Raw genomic sequence first — 22,500 nt, forward strand, 5'->3', positions numbered from 1 at the left:
AGCTGCACCCCATTTCTCACGAAGGGAAACATTCTCTTATCAATTTCGAGTTGATAAAATCCACAAAAAGTCACTGTGGGAAAATTTCACAATTAGCTCAGCAAATGCATTTCCAGTTTCTTGTCGCAAAAACAAACGTTTACCACGAGGCAACATTGTAAAAAGATAAAACTACTGAGAAAGATAACAGATGCCTTTTTGCATCTGACACTCACCGGGATTCAGCAATGTCGGCCTTCTGCTTGGCAATGGCTGAGGCCCGATTCGCCCCTTCTACAGCCCTCTCCACCTTTTCGCGCACCTTCCTGACACGCACCGGGAGGAAGCCTCGCTTCTTGCTGCCCACAAAGACGTTGTGCTTGTATTTTCCTTCCTCGCAGCGTCCATCAGAAAACGTTGTGCAGCCATAGCCATGTCGCACGTCTCCGACCCACTCACCCTCATAGCGGAGACCATCCGAGCGCTCGCTCACTCCAAAACCACTCCGACGGTCATTCTTCCACTCGCCTGAATATGTCTCGGTCGTGGTAGCATCCACCTTTTCTTCTGTTGCTTCATCACCCTCCCCAGGATCGCCAAAGCTGATCTGTACTCAGAATAAATACTATAATTAATATGGAACCTTTCCCAAAACTTAAACACAAAAATACATCTGCCTTCTCCCTCAGAGGGATAGAAACATCATCAATCATGAGTGCCATTTGTACTGTGCATTTTAAAGGTATTTGGCAGCTATTCTGTGCCATGTGTATCACAAAATTTCATGCTATAGGAAGAGTGCTTCTCAGCAAGGAGCCCCTTGTGTTTTTTTCCCCAAAATGATTAGCGCCTATCATTATGCATCGTTGGGATAAGAAAGGCCATAAACATCGTGGCTAATGGTGAAGTTGGGAATGATATGATTGAAACAAATGAATGCCTTGTTATCACTTGGGTTGGACTGCGCCACCAACATTCATTGCGATAATTCACAATTAACAGGCGTTTGTCAACAATTTCAGAGATTTCCAGATGTGTCTTTCCCCCACCAAGTGAGTCCATTTCCTTAGCTCTGCAGCCATGCTCTTCTTCTGATTCTTTCATATGGATCATTTTGTGGAGGCACACCTGTGCCACTGATGCAGTGCCCCCTGTAGTTTAATGCAATAATTTGGAATTTGGCCATGGTTTTGGCGACAGCTTGCCTATTCTTCACAAAGAAGAGCTTGGGATATTTAACATCCACCAACTAATGCTAACAGGACTTCCAGTTTAATGTCAATCCAAGAGACGGCAGACACATTGATGCCTCGCTGTCTGCTAAACACCAGGATGGCAGTTTATAGCTGGGTGGAGATTCTAAGTCAGGCAAGACAGCTTAGAGAGAGTGGACATACCTCTAGGCCACCCTGCCTGTCCCAGCAATACTCTGAGACACGAGGGATGAGGAAGGATGGCCCTCAAAATAAACTTCAATATCCAATGAATGCTTGGTTGAATGGCAATAGTGAATGATTTCTTTCATCAGTCCTTTGCTTTATAGACTCATGAAGAAAGTAATTAATGGATCAAGCAAAGTTTCATAAACTAATGAAAGAGTAGATGGGTTTTCAAGAAGTGTTACCTCAATAATGCATGGATGAATTATAACCATAATTAATCGCTATTGTTGGTTTTATGATCCAAGTATAAGGAGGGAAGTGATTATTTGATTTTATAGTGGAAACAGTGTGAAAGTGGTGTGGTATGTGGTGCTGCATCCGAAAATGGGATTTTCAATCTCCTCTATTGTAATCAATGAATAAAATATCCTCAAGTTTTGATACGCAAGCCCAATCCCACACTACATTGCAAACAAATCAAACCACATTCTTCTGTTTCAAGTGATTTCCCAAGATAGCCTGGTTCACTATGTCAATAAAAACACTTTCGTTCAAATTTTATGGAGATTAGCAAAGCAGTCCATTTTTGAGAAGCTTATGGCATCAGGAATATGAAAATCAATGTTTCCATTACATTTGCGCAGATGCCTGCAAAGCCGCCATTTTGGATTTTCAAAATGGCTGACATAAAATAAGAATTTCTGAACATCTCAGCTTGTACTTGACATGGAAACTTCATTCTAAATGCTAATCCTATGTTTCCATATCCAAATAATCCAAAGCTTATGTCAAATTAGTGATTGTGAACACCAAAAACCAAGAAAAGAAGAAGTTTGTGTCATAGCTGATTTCTGAGCTTCCCACTTCTTCAGCTGCTGAATGACATCTTAGTGGGTCAAGACTTGAAGCAGGTGAGTGTTAACAATTCTGATGCATTCTGCTCCATCACTTGGCCCAGAAGCTGTTTCTGCAGGCTTCCGCTAATTAATTTGCTGGTTTCAAGCAGATTAATTTTAGTTGTGGCATCTCTGTGAAGAACTCTTCTCGAGCAAGTTCATACAGAGCCATGTAAGTGTGGGTGTGTGCACGGTGTGCTCTCTTGTAGTGGTTGCACTTGAGGATCTGACTCGTTGTAGCAGGCCCATATACATCTGCCTCAATTCATGAAGCATCTATGCCAGAATTTTCCATTGAGGCTCTGAGTGCCCTCAGTGTAGCCATCACAGCATGCAGCTCCCCAAATCTCAGAACAACTTCTCTTTTCAAGTAAGGTCTTGCATTGAGCAACTGTACTGCCTTCTCTTACAGGGATATATCAAAGGTTATGACAGTTGTGTGGTTTTCATCAACTGCCAAGCTCTTCAACTGAGACGCTTCCAACATCACAATCAGCATGGTAGACCACTCATGTGCGACCTCTCGAAGTAGAGGCAAGGCACCGACTTGAGTCAGTGACTGACTGGATGATACAAGTGATTTGTAGCCTGCCCAACCTGGGATACTGCTTTGTGATTCACTGTCGGTTGATCTAGACAAAGCAGATACAATCATCCAACCAAGATTGGTTAGTTTATAGGATTCAGCAACAGTCAACACCTGTGGAACACGCCTTGAATTCCTTTGCTCTCTTGACAGTCCCATGTTTTGGTTTGCTGCAAGGCTCAATGGGTACATGATAAGGGTCATGTACAGTGAGTGCCAACCCTACAATCTGTGGGTTTTCTCGTGTGTGTGTGATGTCCGAAATGTGTCAGTGGCTTTATTGGGCACATGGTGCAATTGTCTCCTGGTTTTGAAAGCATACATGATATTGTGACTCATAGTCAATGCTGACATGTCAACTGTCCTGCTCCTCATCCCAGTTTGCAGCTACTCCTCAGATCCCACCAAAATCCACCATTTATGGCTCTACAGCTTGGTCGGAACATCCTCTCTTGTGCTGCATACTGTAATTGTGTGCTTCCGTCTCCTCAATGAAATTGGCAATGCTGTTGCGTATTAGCTTAGCTGTGTTGTATTTCATCATTGTGTTGTCCATTTCACTTGTGGCATCTTGCATCAAGGAAGTGTAGACCATATTTTCTGCGCAGGATTCAGGACAGTAAAGAACAGATGGTTTTCTTCTTTCTTTCTGCCTCACTAACGTCACACTTGGTAATGCTTCAGTCACATTTAGCTCGGCGGCCGTAGGGTCTAAAAAATCTACGGCCACTAGCAATTATAGGGCGGCTGCAGTATTTCCACGATCACACAATGTAGCAGTCACATATGTTTTTATTTTTTGGGTAGCCGCACGGGGTATTTAGAAATTGTGGAGACCGAAAACGTGGGGGTGCCGTACGGTCTTTGATTTGATGTCGCACGGTGACCTTAGGGCGTCCCTGCGGCGGCCATAGAATTTGCAAGGCAGACGCAAGGTAGCCTCGAGGAGCCCGCAAGGCGACTGCAGGGGGGTCCTAAGGCGAACGTGGAAATAGTGCGGCCACCGTAATTTTTTGGGGGTTGGTAAAATTCATTTTTCATTGATAAGAGCCTCCGGAAAACGCACGGATAACGCAAGCCCACCGTACGCCCTTCGTAAGGTCGACGTGGAACACATCTACGTCAAGGCTTCAGCTTGTCGAATTGCTACGGCCAACCTAGAAATGAAAAAAATTATAACTCCGTGCTTTAATTCCACGGTGACCCCTACGGCCTGTAAAAGATAGCCATATGGCGTAGGGCCACCCTGAGGCCACCTCAGAAACTCTGCGGCCACCGCACGTTTCTGTCAATTCAGGGGGGGGGGGGTACGGCCGCCGTATCCTTGCCGTAGAGCAAATGTGACTCATGCTTAACTCTGCAAAAATGTTGTCCTATAGCCACTGTCGTGTCAGTGTCAGAGTGTGTTTCTGTGCCTAATCACCCCACCAAGCATAGATATGTAGGTTTTTTTTCGATGGCTTCCATGGGTAGATGAGCCTCATTTTGGGTTTCATATTCAATGAGATTGATCAGCTCAATCAAGCATGGTACTTGCTTTGGTAGGTCTGTCTTTGTAGACTTGGCCCGGTTACTGACATCATCCCTCAAGACATGGAACACATGTCATGTCCAGCATGGTTTGTGGTATCTTACATCTATCGCTGGGCATCACTTGGTGAGAGTGCATTGCTTGGTCTTGTCATCAATTCTGGATGTTGGGAAATTTCCACAGCTCATCTATTAGTGCCTTCCCCACGTTTTCAGTTTGTATGTGAAGAGATGCTGGTCATCATCTTCTTGACATAAGAAGCAGTGATCCCTTGTCAATGGTTCTGTCACAGATCTCGTGAAAGGTGCTGAGGTGCCTAAGGTTGCCGATTGCTGGATTTCAGAGCTTGTTCTTTTATGCCCACGTTTTTTCACAGCATAGGTTTCTGTAGACATGGCTTGCTGCAAGCAGTCTCTCTCACTGTATGGATATTTGATTTGTGGCATCAGAATAATCAATATTTCCTTTCAATCAATATTTCTTTGGTAAAGTCTTTGAGGTGTCTTTGGATGTCAACATATTTCCATCCTGCAAGCTGGATCTTTCTTCCACAACATCAAGTAGTTTCTGGTATAATTATATTTTGGGATGTTGAAAAAGTGTTCCTTTGCTGGCAGTGGACTCCTAACAAAGAAAGCACTGCTTCCAGTCTACAGTGTCCAAGGAAGACTTGAACGATCTCAACTTGCTGGTTCCCGCATCTTCACTCATAATGACTCAGGCACTGTAGAGAAAGAGAGCCATCACTATATTAACCAAGAGCAAGATAATTGTGTCCTTGTTGTGTTAACATAAATTTTTACAGTATAAAATTAAATATTGCAAAACTACTGCAAAATAATTGTAGCATCAGGACTTATAAACACTGTTGCAACTACCACCAGAAGAACTATGATTGTGTGGCACAGAATATGTAACGATGCAGACTGTAACATTGAATATGACACAGAGAGTTATGATGATGTGTAATGATGTGTCAAACTGAGATAGGATATACGTCGTACATATGTTGGTGTCACTACCAATAATTTGAATGTGCATTTTTTTTTTCATGAAAATACAAACATAATTTCACAAACTTCTTCATTTCTTGGTTTTTGGTGTTCATAATCACTAATTTGACATAAGCTTTAGATTCTTTGGGCCTGGAAACATAAGGTTAGTAATTGCATTTAGAATGAAGTTTCAATGTTAATTACAAGCTGAGATATTCGGAAATTCTTATTTTATGTCAGCCATTTTGAAAATCAAAAATGGCGGCTATGCAGGGATCTGTGCAAATGTAAACATTTATTTTCATATTCTTGATGCCATAAGCTTCTCAAAAATTTCTGGTTTGCTAATCTCCAGAGAATTTGAACAAAAATACATCGTGAATCTGACAAAGAGATGGAAATATTTCATCATGGCTCAACATTTAATATTTCAAAAACTTGTCAGGTTCATAATATTGTCAGGTCAGGCCTGATTTGATCTGTGACTTGCGACAGAAACTATGTAAACCTGTACTAACCTGTTTTATGGTCGGGTTGTCGGCGACTAAACCATCTCCCCCACCAGGTTTCCTAGTGAGGAGGGTGTATGATATTGACATCCAGCAGGAATAAAAACAAAACCTGTCAAAGGGCGGAGGAGCTCCTTGTGAGCCAACGGCCATCCATATAGAGTGCCTAACTGTGTCTGTGGACGTCCTCCTACAGTTGAGTTACTTTGCACTCCGGCCACTGTTAAACCCTTTACTCAGCAAAACACAAGAAAAATGCAAAGAAAATTGAAAACTCACTCCGTGGGAGTACCTCCTGTGCAGCCAGCTGCCCTCCGCAATGCAGCTCACCAGATTACGGGATTGGGGCAAAGCCTTCGGGATCCCCACTCTTTGATGATAGGAGGAAAACCAGGGGGTAACCTTCCCGGGTCAGATTGCGGTAGTGTGTGCCGGGGTGGTGCTGAGGTGTCATACACGAGACAGCAGTCTCCTTGGGTTAACCTGAGGCGGTCCCTTTGGGTGGATGCCTGGAATGTCCTTTTCCTAAGAGAGGATGATCACCTGCCTCTGTTATCATCTGAGCTCAAGCGTTTGAGGTTCAGAGACCGGGCAGAGGCAAGATCATGGTAGGAGGTTAAAACTACGAATGGTCTGGTCGCTCTGATAGCTACCATGCTCTAGCTGTAGTTGTGTCCAATAAGCTGACTCCAATGATAATTGAGGTAACATCGGTCAACAAGCGTATAATGAGACTAAGGATTTGTCACTCCTTGGGTGTCGTTTCCATGGTCTCTGTATATGCTCCGATTGAGGCGAGTGATCTCACCGTGAAGGATGTATTCCATGCCACGCTCAAGTCTGTGGTTGATCAGTGCCCCAGGCAAAATACGCTGCTAGTCTTGGGGGATTTCAATGCATCGACTGGAACTGATAGGGATGGTTATGAGACATATGTTGGTCCCCATGGGTCTGGAACTGTGAAGCAGAATAGCACTAAGTTCCTTGACTTTGCAAGAAGTCATGAACTTTGGGTGGTTGGTTCATGGTTTCAGTGCACACAGGCCCATCACTGGACGTGGTATTCTAACGCTGCTGCTGTGGCAAAGGAGATTGACCATGTGCTCATTGGAAGATGATCCAGAACTGCAGGGTCTACAGGAGTGCTCAGTTCCTCAATACCGACCACAGGAGTGTGGTAGCAACTCTGAAGTTGCAGCTTTAATCCAGGAGAATGGTACCATCCCAGCCTAGGCTGGATGTTGGCAAGCTCAAGGATGAGAGGGTAGCTGAGGAGTTTACGAACAGGCCGAGTGGAGATTTGGGGGGTCTGGGTGCTTTGGGGAATCCTGAAGAGTTGTGGAGTGCCTTGAAGACCACCATCCTTTGATATTGCCGGTGAATGTCTTGGAATTCACCAGAGGGCGAAGAAGAATTTTGTGTCAAGGAACACTGGATACCATTAACCAGGGTCGCAGGCCAGACTTAATGGCAGAGCTGAGCTATTCAGGGAGTTGAAGTGTAAAACTCGACGTGCACTGAGGGAGGACAAGGAGGCCTATGTGCAAGTAATCTGTGAGGGGGTAGAGCATCACCTGTGGTCAAGTGATTCTCATCCTGCTTACAGGGAAATTCATGCATTGCGTTCCTCCAAGCCTGTTCCTTGCAGTTAGAGCGGAGGATGGTGGGCTCTTGACAGAGGAGTCCAAAGTGAAGGCTCGCTGGGCCGGTTACTTTGAGGGGCTGTGCCAGGGTGATCAACCAGCTGTTGAGTTGGATGTCAGGGGTGTTACTATCCCTATTGCTGATCCTCCAATCAACTTCATTTGTGGCACCTTCATTTGTGGAAACACAGTCTGTGGTAAACCGGTTGAAATGGGGTAAAGCTCCTGGGATTTGTGGCATCCATTCTGAACTTCTCAAGGCTGGTGGAAATGCTGCACTCATGTCGTTGCATACAGGTCTGTGCTCTGCCTGGAACACAGGCATTACCCCCAACTGATTGGAAGAGGGGCCTTGCTGTCCCTCTCTGGAAAGGGAAGGGTGATCGTCAGGACTGCAACAACTAGTGCGGGGTGATGCTGCTCTCAGTGCCAGGCAAGGTCTTTGCTCGGATAATTTTTGATAGGGTTCGCCACCATCTGCTTGAGCACCAGCGTCCAGAGATGTTAGGCTTTACAACAAAGAGGTCAATGACTGACCGTCATTGACTGATCCTTGCCCTTCAGGTCCTCACCGAATGCAGATGAGATTTTTGGCAAGGGCTGCTTGCAGCCTATGTTGATCTCTGATTCAGTGAATTGAGATGCCTTCTGGAGGATTCTTGGTTTTCATGGGGTGCCACCAAAACTGATCAATCTGATGTCTGAACTCGACTCTGGTACTGAGAGGGCTGTGAGATGTGGTGGGTGATACCATCTCCGACTTATTCCCAGTTGTTACTGGAGTTCGTCAGGGGTGTGTAATGCCCTCCACACCTTTCAGCGCTTGTATGGATTGATTCTGGGGAGGATGTTGGAAAGATCAAGCTGCGGGAATGCCCTCCACATCTTTCAGCACTTGTATGGATTGATTCTGGGGATGTTGGAAAGATCAAGCTACGGTGCATCGCTTGGCATAGTCAAGACCTCTGACCTTGATTTTGCGGATGATGCAGTCATCTTTGCAGAGACTGGATATCCTTTTAGGGGCCCTCAAGGTGCTGAATGAGGAGTGGGAGCCACTGGGATTTTGGGTTTCCTGGGTCAAAACTAAGATCCAGGCTTTCATTGACATCTTGAATGCAACTATCTTGTCTGTACCTCTTTCTGGTGCGGATGTTGAGGTCACGGAGAGATCCACTTACCTTGGCACTGATATTCATGTCTCTACTGGCTGTGAGCCAGAGGTCAGTAGACGTCTGGGTCAGGGCTGGAGAGTCATGGATTCACTGGATCATGGGGTGTGACGCTGCCGGTCATAGCCTGTTTTATTGTTTGTTTTATCTTGTTTTGTTTTATAAAAAATAAAATTGTTTTATAGCCTGTGATCATGGGGTGTGACTTGTGCTGGAGGACGAAAGTCCAAGTGTTCAGGTCCTTGGTGCTTCCAGTCTTGCTCTATGGATGTGGGAGTTGGACTCTGACCAGGGATCTGAGATGGAGACTTAATTCCTTTGGTACGAAGTCTCTTCGGAGAGTCCTTCTCCATCGCTGGTCAGACTTTGTGTCCAACGAGCAGTTGCTGAGAGAGACTCAAATGAGATTTCTTACCTGCATAGTCCATGACCGTCATCTGCGGCTGTATGGACATGCGGCTCATTTTCCTGACGCTGATCCTGCTCACCAGATTCTCTCAGTGAGGGAGCCTCATGAGTGGAGGAGGCCAATGGGCTGACCATGTGCCTCGTGGTTGCAGATGAGGATAGCCAGACAGAGGCCCCTGGAGTACCGGCGGAAAGTGGACGCAGCGACGCGCTGCTCCGGTGCATGCTCCCATACCTTACATGACATTTCATAAAACTGGTGGGGGTCCTATGGAAACTCAGTCACCATGTGAAAAATAAAAAACACAAAGATTCAAGAATTTGTTGTGATTCAGCAATAAAATTCGACTTCATATTTACCAAGTTTCCTCAGGTTCTGACTCTTCCTTGATCGTCGTGCCAGAAAATGTTGTGACCCCCTTCATGTATTTTACAAATGCATGCATGCATACATGAATAGATTACGTACAAATATATGTTCAAAGGAGCATGCAGCGAAATTTATTTGTTTAGTTCATAATAGAAGTGCACAGAGTTATGGCTGATTTTATGTTCTATTCTATTTTGCTCAAAACCAGATGAAAAACAGACCAAACATTCAGCTGAGAAAGAGGAAGAGGAGTCAGAGATTGTTCGACACCTGGTTCATCCAAGACGACATCAATCAGAGAAAGAAAAACAAAAATGGATGAAATTTTTATGAAAATGAGAACGTTAAAGAATTATCAACCTTCACAATGATTGAGTGAATTCATACAACCTTGTCGTCAAACGTTTCACCAAATCGACAGACAACCAAATAAACCCAAAACAAACAAAGATGCGCACAAGGCTGACCTCACTTGCTTCTGAGCCAGCAATCGAATCTCCAGCTTCGCTGCGGAATGAGCTGTGTTTGCTCAGCTGGCTCGAAAGCGAACTTCTCGATGAAGACTTGCGTAGCCTCAGGTTTCCAAGGAAACTACCACGACGAAAAAGGCCTTTCTTTTTGACTCCCGCACGCTGGCTTGCCGTCGGCATGAGCAGGGCAAAACCGCTGTGGGTAGTCACCAGACCTCCAGGCTGACCTTCACCTGTGAGGATATAAAACATTCCAGGATCCATTTTGATGTTCAAGAGGCTATTGGCTAATAGTTATATTTCCTTGCTGGATAAATCGTACTCTCTATTGTCTTAATGCTGACCTACATCTCAGCAGTTATTCAATCCTCGACACCAGTGATTTATTTTTTCTTCTGTGTCTCTTTTTCATCTTTTGTTTCGATGCTCTTTTGGTTAAAAAAAATATGTGACAATCTTGTATATATCATGTACATTCAAAGCTGCTTTAAGCAACCACTTCTGGGAAACAGTGAAAGTGGCCACTTAAGACAGGAGTCCACATAAAAGAGGTTGTAAAAAAATAGACACAGACAAAAAAGACGCAATAAAATAATAAATTTGATTACAGTTGATGTGCATTTACCACAAAAGCAATCATTCATGGTTGTAAGCACTGACTGTCAAAAATAATATGGAGGAGTCTGGAAATGAAATTAAAAATAAAAAGCACAGTGTGCCTATCAATTAAAAAAGTCACTTATTTGGTCTGGATCGATCGTGCAGCTATACTCATGGTTGCTACCTTCGTCTCCAAATACATCAATACATTTAACATGTCCATTTGCCCAAGGTGAGTTGCAAAAAAATTACAGGTTGAAATGTAAATATGGGTGTCTACAAGCGAATGGTCTGCACTGTCATTGACTCTTGATTACTGTCGTCGACAGCTTGGGATGTTTGGTGGAAGACTCGAGCAGCTGTGAGGCATGGCTGTCCCAGTGCCGAGTTTCAGTCTCACCTGTATGGAGGTCAGCAAACTATTGAAACGAACAACAAAGCAGCCAATGGAGAGAGTTTCACTATGGCAAGTGGCACATCGTCATCTTGATCCGAGTCGTATATATTGGTGGAGAGTTGACACTGTCAGAGAAGTCAAACCCACACCTGGCAAAACACTTCTGAATTGCAGACATATTCACCTTTCTCCACAAGCTAAAAATCCAGTACATGGCGTTGAGAATGGAGATGGAGTTCAGCAAATCTGTACACGATTTTGACTTGTCTTTGTCCATGCTGCCAATCATGTATTGGAGTTGATGCTGGCAAAATTTTAGTTTGGTGGCCTGGATATCATGCCTTGGTCCATTGGCTGGGATTTGCTGGTGGTGCTCATTGACCAAATTTTTTTCGAGTTTTGTTTTTCAATCTCACTTTGGAATGAGAAAAAGTGTTGTCCATAAAGAGCGAGTTCTGCCTCCTCATATTTCTGTCAAAGTATGACAACTACTCCTCAAAAAACGCACGGAAGACCAAAACAGTGTGGTCGCCTGTATTTGCCGATAACCAGTGGCTTCACCTTTTCACCTGTGATGCTGGTACACAAGGCTACCATGATGCGTTATTTCGGTCGTTTCCTGCCGGCGCAATCATCGCCCTTTACGTGAATTGTGTTGATCATTGTATCCCAAAAAAATAAACCCACTTTATACATAGTAAAAATATTCCCAGGTGGATTGTTCTTACAAATGTTCGGTTGCTTTGACTTCCAGTTGTCAACGGCAGCACTGTTCACTTCACCCCACTCTCCACTCGTCTTCCTGAATACCATGTTGTGCTGCCTAAGGAAGCTCTCCAACCACCCATTTAAGGCCTTGAAGGTTGAACTTCCAAAATTGGAAGCAAATTTCAAGGCCTTCTCTTGCAGCAGCAGCCCAGTCATGTTGCTACGTCTGCATCGGGTGTTCTGGATTCACTTCCAGCACAGCTGGTGCACATCTACATTCCAAGGCATTCTTCATTGACTCTTCCGATCGGCTGACACTTGCATAATTTTGAGATCGGTAATCTTGCATAATTTCGACTTTTGCCTTCAAAATGTTTTGGATGTGCGTCTTCCCTTTCCAAGTTCGTGAGTGATTTTCATAGTACTTTTATCCACACTTTCTGAGGTTTTGACATGTGAGGTTCAGGCGCCATTTTGTTCTATCGAAGCGGAACGCAGAGGTTACCAGAGATCATGTTCATAAAATCTCGTGTGTTTGGAGAAATTCCTTCCCCAGTGTCTCCCTCCTCCCCCAGGGAGTTCCCACCCCCCCCCAACCCCCGTGCCTCCCCATTCACATCGATTCTTCAACAATATACTGCATGAAATGAAGAAGCAATGTGAAAAGCTGTTGAAGTTTTATGCTGAGTGACTCAAATAAGACAATCATTTGTAAGCAGCGATTCAAAAAGAACAAACAAAAAAGTCTCTCCCCTCTTCCTTTCCACACCCTCTCTCCCGCCGCTCTCGTCGGGAGTGGGTGTTTCTAATTTCTATAATCCTGTAAATTCCAAAATTTGACAACTTCTTCAGCATGCGTAATTATTCAGCAATGTAACTTATTCAGCATGTGTAACCATGCACTGAGGGTGAACATTAATTTACATTTCGAAAGTACATGAGATATAAATAAATGACCCATTAAATGTAAATATCACTCGGAGAGATATAAATATCACTTGTAGAGGAAGTGTATAGGGAGGTATTCTGTACCAATTTTCGCGAGCTTTGATTGGTGAACATGGCCAAGATAAAAGTTTTTAAAAAAAGTTTTCAATAAAATCCACAGATTTTCAATGGGATTCAAGTCTGAATCTTGACTGGGCCACTCAAGGACTTTCGCATTCTTGTTCTGAAGCGATTCCATTGTTGCTTTGGCTGTATTCTTGGGATCATTGTCCTGTTGGAACGTAAATCTTCACTGCAGTCTCAGGTGTTTTGCACTCTGACCCAGGTTCTCCTCAAGGATTTGCCTGTACGTGGCTCCATTAATTGTTCCTGCTATCATTACAAGTCTCCCAGTCCATTCAACTGAAAAGCATCCCCATAGCATGATGCTGATCCGACATCAGCCAAGGAACTCTGTAGTTCTGACAGAGGGGGTCATTGGGTTCTTGGTCACCTCACTGACCAAGGTCCTTCTTCTGTTGCTCAGCTTGGTTGGACCCTGAGAAGAGTCTGGGTAGTTCCATATTTTTTAAAATTTCCTAATGATGGAGCTCAATGTGCTCTTGGGAACTTTCAACACTCTAGAAATTGTTTTATAGCCTTCGCCAGATTTATGCCTCCTCACAATTCTATCGAGGAGTTCTACAGACAGTTCCTTGGACCTCATGGTTGGGTTTCTGCTCTGATATGCACTGTCAACTCTGGGACCTTATATAGAAAGGTGTGTTTCTTTCTAAATCATGTCTAATCAATTGAATTAGCCACAGGTGGAGTACAATCAAGTTGTAGAGACATCTTGGGGATAATCAAAGGAAATTTCATGCATGTGAGCTCAATTTGGAGTGTCATAGCAAAGGGGCTGAATACTTAATGATGCACGACATTTCAGCTTTTCATTGTTCATTAATTTCTAAAAATTTCTAAAAACATGTTTTCACTTTATCATGATGGGGTATTTTGTGTAGATCAGTGACAAGAAATTAAAATTTAATCCATTTTAAATTCAGGCAGCAACACACCAAAATGTGACTAAAGTTGAGGGGTGTGAATACTTTCTGAATGTAATGTATATACATACATACTGTCAGACACAGCTATTCGCGGGGGATACGTTCTTGACAAATGTCTGTGAATGCCCAGGCATTGTTTACATTTTATTATTATTTTTTAATTTTTTTTAAACTGAAGAGCGATTACACATAACAAATCAGGACACAACATAACAAAGGGAACAGCAGGAGAAAGGGGAAACAGCAACAGCAGGGCAGAGGGAAAAAGTAGATGGAGATGGACAAACAATGGAAGCAAGTAACGATGAGGGATAAGGGAGAATGCAAAGGGTGGACAATATGGATACAGACGCAAAATTGTGCTTGAACAGTTTGTGATTTTGTCACAGTCTCAGGAAAGGGAAGAGGCTGTTGCCTGTCTGTCAGAAGGATGAGATGTCACAGCAGAGAGTGGAGTCATCAGTAAAGAGATAAAGAGGATTTTCCAGAGAGTCAGTGAGATCAATGATGAAGATTAGGAATAATATGGGGGGTACAGAACACTGCCTTGGAGTACTCCAGCCTTGACAGGGAGAGGAGATGAAAGGATTCCATTGAGAGCCACACACTGTCTATCAGGGCGGAGGAGGTCAGTAATCCAAGAGTGGAGTTGGCCTTGGATTCCATAGGTAGACAGTTTGGAGAGCAAGGCAGGATGCCAGACTGTATCAAAAGCTCGAGATATGTCCAGAGACAGCCCTGATCTCATGTCTGATACTGAGGACCTCCATCAATTGTTGGGAGAGTAGAAGCAACATGTCCAAGGTGGAGTGACTAGGTCTGAATCCGAATAGATGAGCTGAGATGAGGCTGTTGGAGAAAAAAAAAAGATTTTATGTCAATTGTGATGATGAATTCATTACCTTGCTGATGATTGGAAGTGCAGTAAGCTCATTTGGCTGGAGTTAAGGGGATCCATTTTTGCACCTTTTTATGTTATGCTGTGATGTTGGTTGATTTCTAATTTCCCAGGTGGATATAGGAGACCATTTCTGAAGTGTAAAAAATTATATATATATATATACATACAATTTTTTTTTTTTTTACCACGAATACGCAGAGCACGAATGTTGAAGCAGGTCACACTTTATGACCCGCGAATATGCGGGGTCCGCAAATAGTGAATCCGCGAATAGCGGGGTTTAACAGTACTGTATATAAAACCGAAAAAGATGGGTGGATGGTTAACCCTCGTCGAGGTGAAGTCTTGGATGACCCTTGTGAGTATGTCTATTAAGTACGTAATGTTTGAACGTGAGTTGGACCATTAATACTTATTATTGGACCTTGACATCAATTTTTAAAAAATTATTTTATTGAATTTCACCCTAAACAAGGCTGAGATAAACTAAATGTGAAGGGTGACTGAGAAAAAGAAGAATAGGAAAAACTGGCAAAACCTTCACCGAGTCATGAAACAAGGAAACCTCTTCACAGGACCACTTAACTGTGCAGGAGGGGGTAACTCGGTCAGGTGGAAAAATAAATTCATTACGTCTATTAATTACAGATTATTCTACAATTCCTTTTCGACATTTAGACCTTCAGAGTTCTTAGACCTTTTAGATCCACTAGACTCTTGAAGATCTTTACATCCTTCAGACCACTTGACTCTTAGACCTTTAAGACCCATTCGACCCTCTGGACACTTGAGACCTCTTCAGATGCCTTAGCCCCTATATACCCTTCAGGTCTGTAACTACTGTTGGAACATACCCTTTAGACTTTCTTAGACCGCTTAGATACCTTGACCATTTCGACCGCTTCGACCCCTTGACCCTTTCAACCTTTTAGAACCATTTAGACCTTTTAGATCTTTTAGACCCCTTAATACCCTTTTAGATCCCATATATTCCTGAAAATATTTACACCCTTTTATACCACTTAGACCCCTTGGACATTACACCTCAGACCTTTTAGACCCCTTTAGACCCTAACTGCTATTGAAAAATACCCTTTAGACCATGTAAGATCTTTATAGACCCCTATAGACCCCTTTGGACCCTTTAGACCTTGACACCCCTTTGACCCTTTAGACCAGTGTTTCTCAACCGGGGTTCCCCGAAACCCGAGGGTTCCGCAAGAGGTCGCTAGGGGTTCCGCGAGAAACACTAATAAATAGGCTAATGTATTTTTGAGTAGTTTTTGCTTGATTTAATATTCGTAATTTTACTATACACGTATGGCATATTGTTGGAAACTCCTTGGTTATTATAATAGAGGCTTCAACCTCTTATATTATTTACAATTATAACAACCATAGGGAATGTATTTAACGATGTCTATATGGCGCCAGTGTGAAACCGCCCTCACTGGTTAGTGGACGTCCTGTACGCAGCGGATTCGTGTATCATTGAGTGACTGACTCAAGTACGGGCCGCATGCACGGAGTCCATCTATCTTATCTGTGCTTCCTGGCGCGAAGTCTCTCAGTCTCAGTCTCAGTCTCAGTCTCTCTCTCTCTCTCTCTCTCTCTCTCTCTCTCTCTCTCTCTCTCCCTCTCTCTCTCTCTCTCTCTCTCTCTCTCTCTCTCTCTCTCTCTCTCTCTCTCTCTCTCTCTCTCTCTCTCTCTCTCTCTCTCTCTCTCTCTCTCTCTCTCTGTGTCTCTCTCTCTCTCTCTCTCTCTCTCTCTCTCTCTCTCTCTCTCTCTCTCTCTCTCTCTCTCTCTCTCTCTCTCTCTCTCTCTAGGTTAGTTCTTCTGTTTACCTTTATTGCTTCAGCTTTATTTTTTTAACTTTTGTTTATCAAGTTACATGAGGTGTGTTTTTTTTTTTTGATTTAAATTTTTTTTTATGTGAATTAAAACCTCAGTGTGAGGTCTCATAAACGAGCAGTATGTTTTTTTTCATTGCCAATAAATTTGACAAAAAGGGGGTCATATTTTTCTTAAACCAGGTATCCGAAAAAAATATATTATATTTACCACGTGAACTACGATAAAAATAAAAAAGAGCGAGATATTAATAATGGTATATAATAATTTTTATGCAGGGGTTCCCTGAGACATGAAAACTATTTCAAGGGTTCCACAAGGGTAAAAAGGTTGAGAAACGTTGCTTTAGACCCCTTTAGATGCACACAATACAAAAGTCTAAAGTCTTCTTGCAATATACAGACTATACTGTTTTCAGCAAGTAATGCACAATCTCCACCCACCCTGAGGGTGGGTACTCTGCAAGGTTGAACAGAAATTGCATATTGGGTCAAAGATCTGGTTCAACGCATATCAGAAAGATCAATTTATCCTTTTTGACATGTTAATGGTTTCCATAATAACAATTTCACCCTATTATAATCAAATGGGCCATTTTGTGAATTTCGTATTACCATATCTCACTAATTTTTAAAGATATCAAATTGAAAGTTACACAGCATATTTTTACATATGTGTAGCATATGTGAACAAAACTTTGGTCAAACTTAATCAAAGGGCAAGGTCAAAGCCATCCAAAACATGTAAAACACCTATTAGGTCACAATTAGAAAATGTATCAGTCAGATTTGTTATGCAGAACATTCAATCATGTACAACACTTAATAGATCAAATTTTCGAAATTACCGAATTTATGTTTCGATGGCAACTATTGTCGATTTGGATTTCACAAGTATCGTGCTATGCACAACATCATATTTGTTTTTCTGTTTATCTGTGAGCAGGATATCTTGAAACGTTGTGTACAGATGCAGACAAAACTTCGTGAACACTTTGGGTGTGTGACAAGGATGATTTTATTTGATTTTGATGAAGATCTGGATCCGGACGCAGATACTGCTACGAGAAGATCTGGATCCGGATCCAGCTATTTTTAAGTGATCCTTCACTCTTGAGAGAAGAGATAGCGCCAAAACTATTTACTGTATATATATATATATATATATATATATATATATATATATATATATATATATATATATATATATATATATATATATATATATATATATATATATATATATATATATGATTGTGGACTAATTCGGATGATACATGGTGGATGAGTTGGGGAGGTGACAAGAACAAGTCGATTTGCTTTGGTTAAGGTCCGGATGCAGATCCAGCCTATCAGTGGGATCCAAGGTAAACTGTACAGCCTGGCGGAGGTATGTGCTCTTCCAAATGCCATTCTAGTTTGTAATGAGGTTTCGTTACAAAAAAAAGAGTAAAGCAATGAAGAATAAGATCTGAAAACAGACAATTAAATGTGACAAGAAAACATCAATGGTGCCAGTTATACTTTAGATGGCTCACCAGCAGGATCTTCCTCAGGCCCAACACCATTTCCCTGTTCATTACGCAGTGAGAACACCGAGGAACGAAATGGGGATCGGTGCACAGATGCCAAGCCGTACGGAACACTCTGCCGCACACCATAGCCATGCCGCATCCCACTGATCCATTGACCCTGGTAGGTACCTGAAAAGTGCAGTTGTAAAAAAAAAAAACAGTTTCAGATTAGTAGTAAAGTGTAAAAAAATAAATGCAGCATTTCTTAAAGCTCTGATCACACCAATTATCAACTACTTTCCAGCAAAATTGGTGGAAAATTGGGAAAGAGAAGCATTTGGTGCCAAATGATCCATATCAAATGATAACACGTTGTTGTAGATGTGCCGTCAAACAAGTAGAAATGCCACTCTCACTCAAACTTCAAAGTAAATCACAAGATAAGTGCCACTGGCTTTCTATCCATTGGAAAAATGGCATATGCAAAGAGTGGGCCTTTTGGGTGGTACCATGGGACAAATTTCTAATTATTGCTTCCTTGTATGCAGTGCAACTAATTTCTGATGACTGCAGTACTTTTGTGCAATCAGGATATCTTGAGAGATGCTACAAAAGCAATTATATATTTGGCAATTTCAAGATGACCTAAATCACATAGACGAAAGGTAGAGTGCCTTCTGTCATAATTTGTTTGAACTATGCTGCAATTGGTACTGACACATTATTACCGCCACGACCGAAGGTGGACAGAGATTATGTTTTCACCCCTGTTTGTCTGTCTATCTGTGAGAAGGATATCTCAACTCATCTCCAGCCCATGTTTCTCAAATGCCTCCTTCCATTCCCCCAGTACTTCCTGCATATCCCGTCCATTCTCTGCCACAACAGCCAGATCGTCCGCATAAAACATCCTGCCCAGAATACTCCTCATGTTTACTTTCCTGCTTACCAGCGACACCACCATGATAAACATGAGTGTGTTGAGAGAGCTTCTCTGCCTCAAATCGATGTTCACTCTGAACACCTCAGACATCCCAGGACCAACCAAAACTCTTCCCTTCATTCCCTGTACATCCCTTCCACCATTTTGTAACTTATGGTTTCAAAGACATCTCAAACCTGGGACAGGTTGGGTGTGTGTCAAGGCTGAATTGATTAGATTGTGGTGAACATCCGGATCCAGACAAGATAATTTTTTAAAGTGATTCTTCATCATTGAGAGATCGAGCCAAAAACAATATATTGCATGATATTTCAAAACGTTGTTGACGTATTCGGTCGAAACTTTGTGAATAAGTGGGTTGGTGACAAGAACAAGTCGATTGGATTTTGGTTAAGGTCCAGATGCAGATCCAGCTGAGCAGTGGGATACAAAATGTAAAATGTTCAGCCTGGCAGACGTACGAGCTCTACCGAGTACCATTTTAGTTTTTGTTTTTTTTCCCTCCGCCACCAAAGATGAAGGAGGTTGTTTTCACCCCTCTCTGGCTGTTTGTTTGCTTGTCTGTCTGTCTGTGTGAAGGATATCACAAAAAGTTCTGGACGGATTCGGATGAAATTATTTTTATTTGTTTTTCTCATGAAGGATTCTGCCTGGCACTCAAAGTTCAATTTGCTTCACGACATTATTTTTCGAGACATGATGTTTCACTTGAGCTATGCCATTTTGGGCTGCGGCTAGCATCATAAATACCTTCATTCGAGCTTGCCCTCCTCCATCACAATTCATCTCTGTTCATCAAAAAATTAATTGAGAAAGTACAGCACAGTACTGTACAAGCATTGACAGTGAAAATTCTGTTTGTTCTGAGTTCAAATTCCCCACTACAGAGTTGATAACAATTCTAAACTAAGCAAACAGGTGTATATAAAGTGACGAAGGGCAATGGAATGAGAGGTAGAAAGTTGGGCATGATGTCCATCTCAAATTACTCATCAAATGTTTTTAAGAAAACAATAGTTTTATTTGAAGCCATCACTGTGACATCATGTACTTTGTCCACTGTTGAAACCAGGACACAAACACTGCTCAACAATGTTCCACAAACTCACATGCCCAATCTCATCAGATCAGACCACGTCAGCATATTCCACAACATTCCAGCGATTGAGCCAATTTTCCAAAAGGGGCCAAGAGTCCAATGTTACACAACAGGTGCACGACATCAGACGAAGCCAGTCGTGAGAGGAGACCTCTTGCCTGCAAAACTACAAGTGTTAAAATCCAATTTGCTCCTTTCAATTTGTGCAACAGCGTGCGTAATAACCGCACAGGGTGTGTGCACAGTGAACCCGTGGGGAAAAGTGCTCAGCAGAAAACCATTGTGGACACTTGCAAATGGAATGAAGTGCCATCACACCCCATGCCATGTCTTGTCACAACATTGCACAATTGCAGGTTTGGATTCAACCATTCAAAGTATAACAATCGAAATTGTTTTATTATTATTGTTGTTGTTGGTGGTGTTGTTGCTAAATAGAGAACTACTATCTTTAACCAAAAACAAATCAAAATCCAGGATGAGCAGTAATAATGAAAGTCATATTTGACTCAAAATTACAGAAATACTTGGGTGATGGAACATCCTGCACATTCCACCTACCAGCAAAGAGGGGAATGTGTGTGGTCTTGGTGTAGATACTCAGCCACCATTGATATCACAGAGCACAGCTCAGTGCGGGAAGAAATAATCACTTGCTTTTACCAGTGTGAAAGGGATCTTTTCATGGCAGAAAAATAAAAAGCAAACGCATTTTTAAAAGATACTTGACCAAAACGAGCTTGTTGCACCTGCACGAGGACTTCACAATTGCACACAAAGCACGGCATAATTGATAGATAAATTACAGCTTGTTAATATTGTGATCAATACACAATGCTTTTAGATAGGCGATCTGAAACACGAGTGCACAAACTTCTCACGATGGGCTTGATTCGTGAGCGATGTATACAAGTGGCAAAGCAGAGCAAGAGGAAAAGAGTGGAGAGAAAAGCTAATCACCATTTCGTTTGCCATGCATAACACTGCACCTGTATGTTGCCTTTTGTTTATTCTTCCGAGAAAGTAAAATTTGGAAGATGCCCGACTGCTGGTCGAAGATAACTTATTTATATTGAAATGTAAAAAAAATATATATATATATATATATATATATATATATATATATATATATATATATATATATATATATATATATATATATATATATATATATATATATATATATATATATAGATGTATATGTATATATATATATATATATATATATATATATATGTATATATATATATATATGTATATATATATATATATATATATATATATATACACATACACGCACACACACAAGCGGGGTATGCTTACACATTGTGTAAGTATACGAATCGTGCTTCCCCATTGTCTCAGGATGCTCACCTGCATTTGATTTTTCATTTATTTATTTTGATCTTTTTTTTTCATTTATTTATATTTTCATTTCCAGATGCTTTCTGACGGTTCTGCAATTTTTCCTGGTGTATCAGCTTCGATGTCCGTCGGCTAACAAAATTACCGAGCTTCCCCATTGTCTCAGGTCGCTCACCTGCATTTTTTTTTTCATATATTTATATTTTCATTTGTGGATCCTGTCCGACGATTCTGTGATTTTCTCGGTGTACCGGCTTTGATGTCCACCTGCATGCAAAATTTCAGCTTTCTACGTCACCTGGAAGGTACCGACCTTCAATATCAGTCAGTGCATCAATGAGTGGTTCAAAAAAAAATTATTTATATATATATATATATATATATATATTATGGTGTACCACTTTTGCAAAAGTAGTTGCTGGAATGAAGCACGATGTGCCTATCGATTCCACTAGTGAAGTTAGGTGATCGACTAAAGTTTGAAAAATTTCCCACCTTTTTTGACCGTGGGCCACCATTTTGACATTTCAGGAAAAATCCATATTTTTGGAAATAATATTGATTTTTGAATATTTTAAAATATATATTTAACCTCCGCCATCGAAGATCGGAGGTTGCTGTTTTCACCCCTTTCTGTTTGTTTGTTTGTTTGTGAACAGTATTACGGAAAAACTCCTCGACGGATTTTGACGAAACTTGGTGGGGGAATTAGGTATGATCCAAGGATCATGCCATTAGATTTTGGACTTGGTCCAAAATCCAATATGGCCGCTATGGCGGCCATTTTTAAAAAATATTTGAATTTTTTTTTTTGCATTTCTACATGTTTTAAGTGATTTCCAACCCCCCCCCCACCCCCAAAAAAAAATTGTTAGAGGAAAAGAATTTTGCAAATTTTTTTTCAACAAAATTTCGATTTTTTTTTTGAATTTCTACATGTTATAAGTGATTTCCAACAAAAAAACATGCCAAAATTATAATTGCGGCTGATTTTGGAACTTCAGGTGGATATACCCATGTAAAATCAATTTCTGTCTCAAGGAATCTAGTTATGACGAATGAATTGAGTATGTAAAAGTTAAAAGTAAAAGGGAAAGTTGCAAACTATAACTCTGTGAGCACTGTTGACGTCAAATTGAATGAATAGGATATCAGGTTCACTTGAGTGACCTAGCAGTATTGGCG

General features: G+C 41.7%; 1 protein-coding gene, 1 long non-coding RNA gene and 1 pseudogene across 2 annotated transcripts in view; 1 reads left to right on the top strand and 2 right to left on the bottom strand.

The window, feature by feature from the left end:
* The window catches only part of LOC147021644 (uncharacterized), a 72,763-nt gene extending 60,008 nt beyond the window's left edge, over positions 1 to 12,755 (top strand). The window contains exon 4 of the long non-coding RNA XR_015060876.1: positions 10,871 to 12,755. This is a non-coding gene — a long non-coding RNA (uncharacterized LOC147021644). The remainder of the gene's footprint in view (positions 1 to 10,870) is intronic.
* Positions 1 to 22,500, bottom strand: part of LOC147021645 (uncharacterized) — a 105,175-nt gene that overhangs the window by 38,384 nt on the left and 44,291 nt on the right. The window contains exons 2-4 of the mRNA XM_085891821.1: positions 17,933 to 18,097; positions 9,939 to 10,174; positions 216 to 586 (exon numbers count right to left, since the gene is read on the bottom strand). Coding sequence (XP_085747947.1) covers positions 216 to 586; positions 9,939 to 10,174; positions 17,933 to 18,097 — 772 coding nt within the window. The remainder of the gene's footprint in view (positions 1 to 215; positions 587 to 9,938; positions 10,175 to 17,932; positions 18,098 to 22,500) is intronic.
* Positions 2,664 to 5,924, bottom strand: LOC147021646 (uncharacterized; annotated as a pseudogene).

Source organism: Eptatretus burgeri, chromosome 8, assembly GCF_056783735.1.
Source record: "Eptatretus burgeri isolate ZD-2024b chromosome 8, Ebu_testis_v1, whole genome shotgun sequence".
Lineage (NCBI taxonomy): Eukaryota > Metazoa > Chordata > Myxini > Myxiniformes > Myxinidae > Eptatretus > Eptatretus burgeri.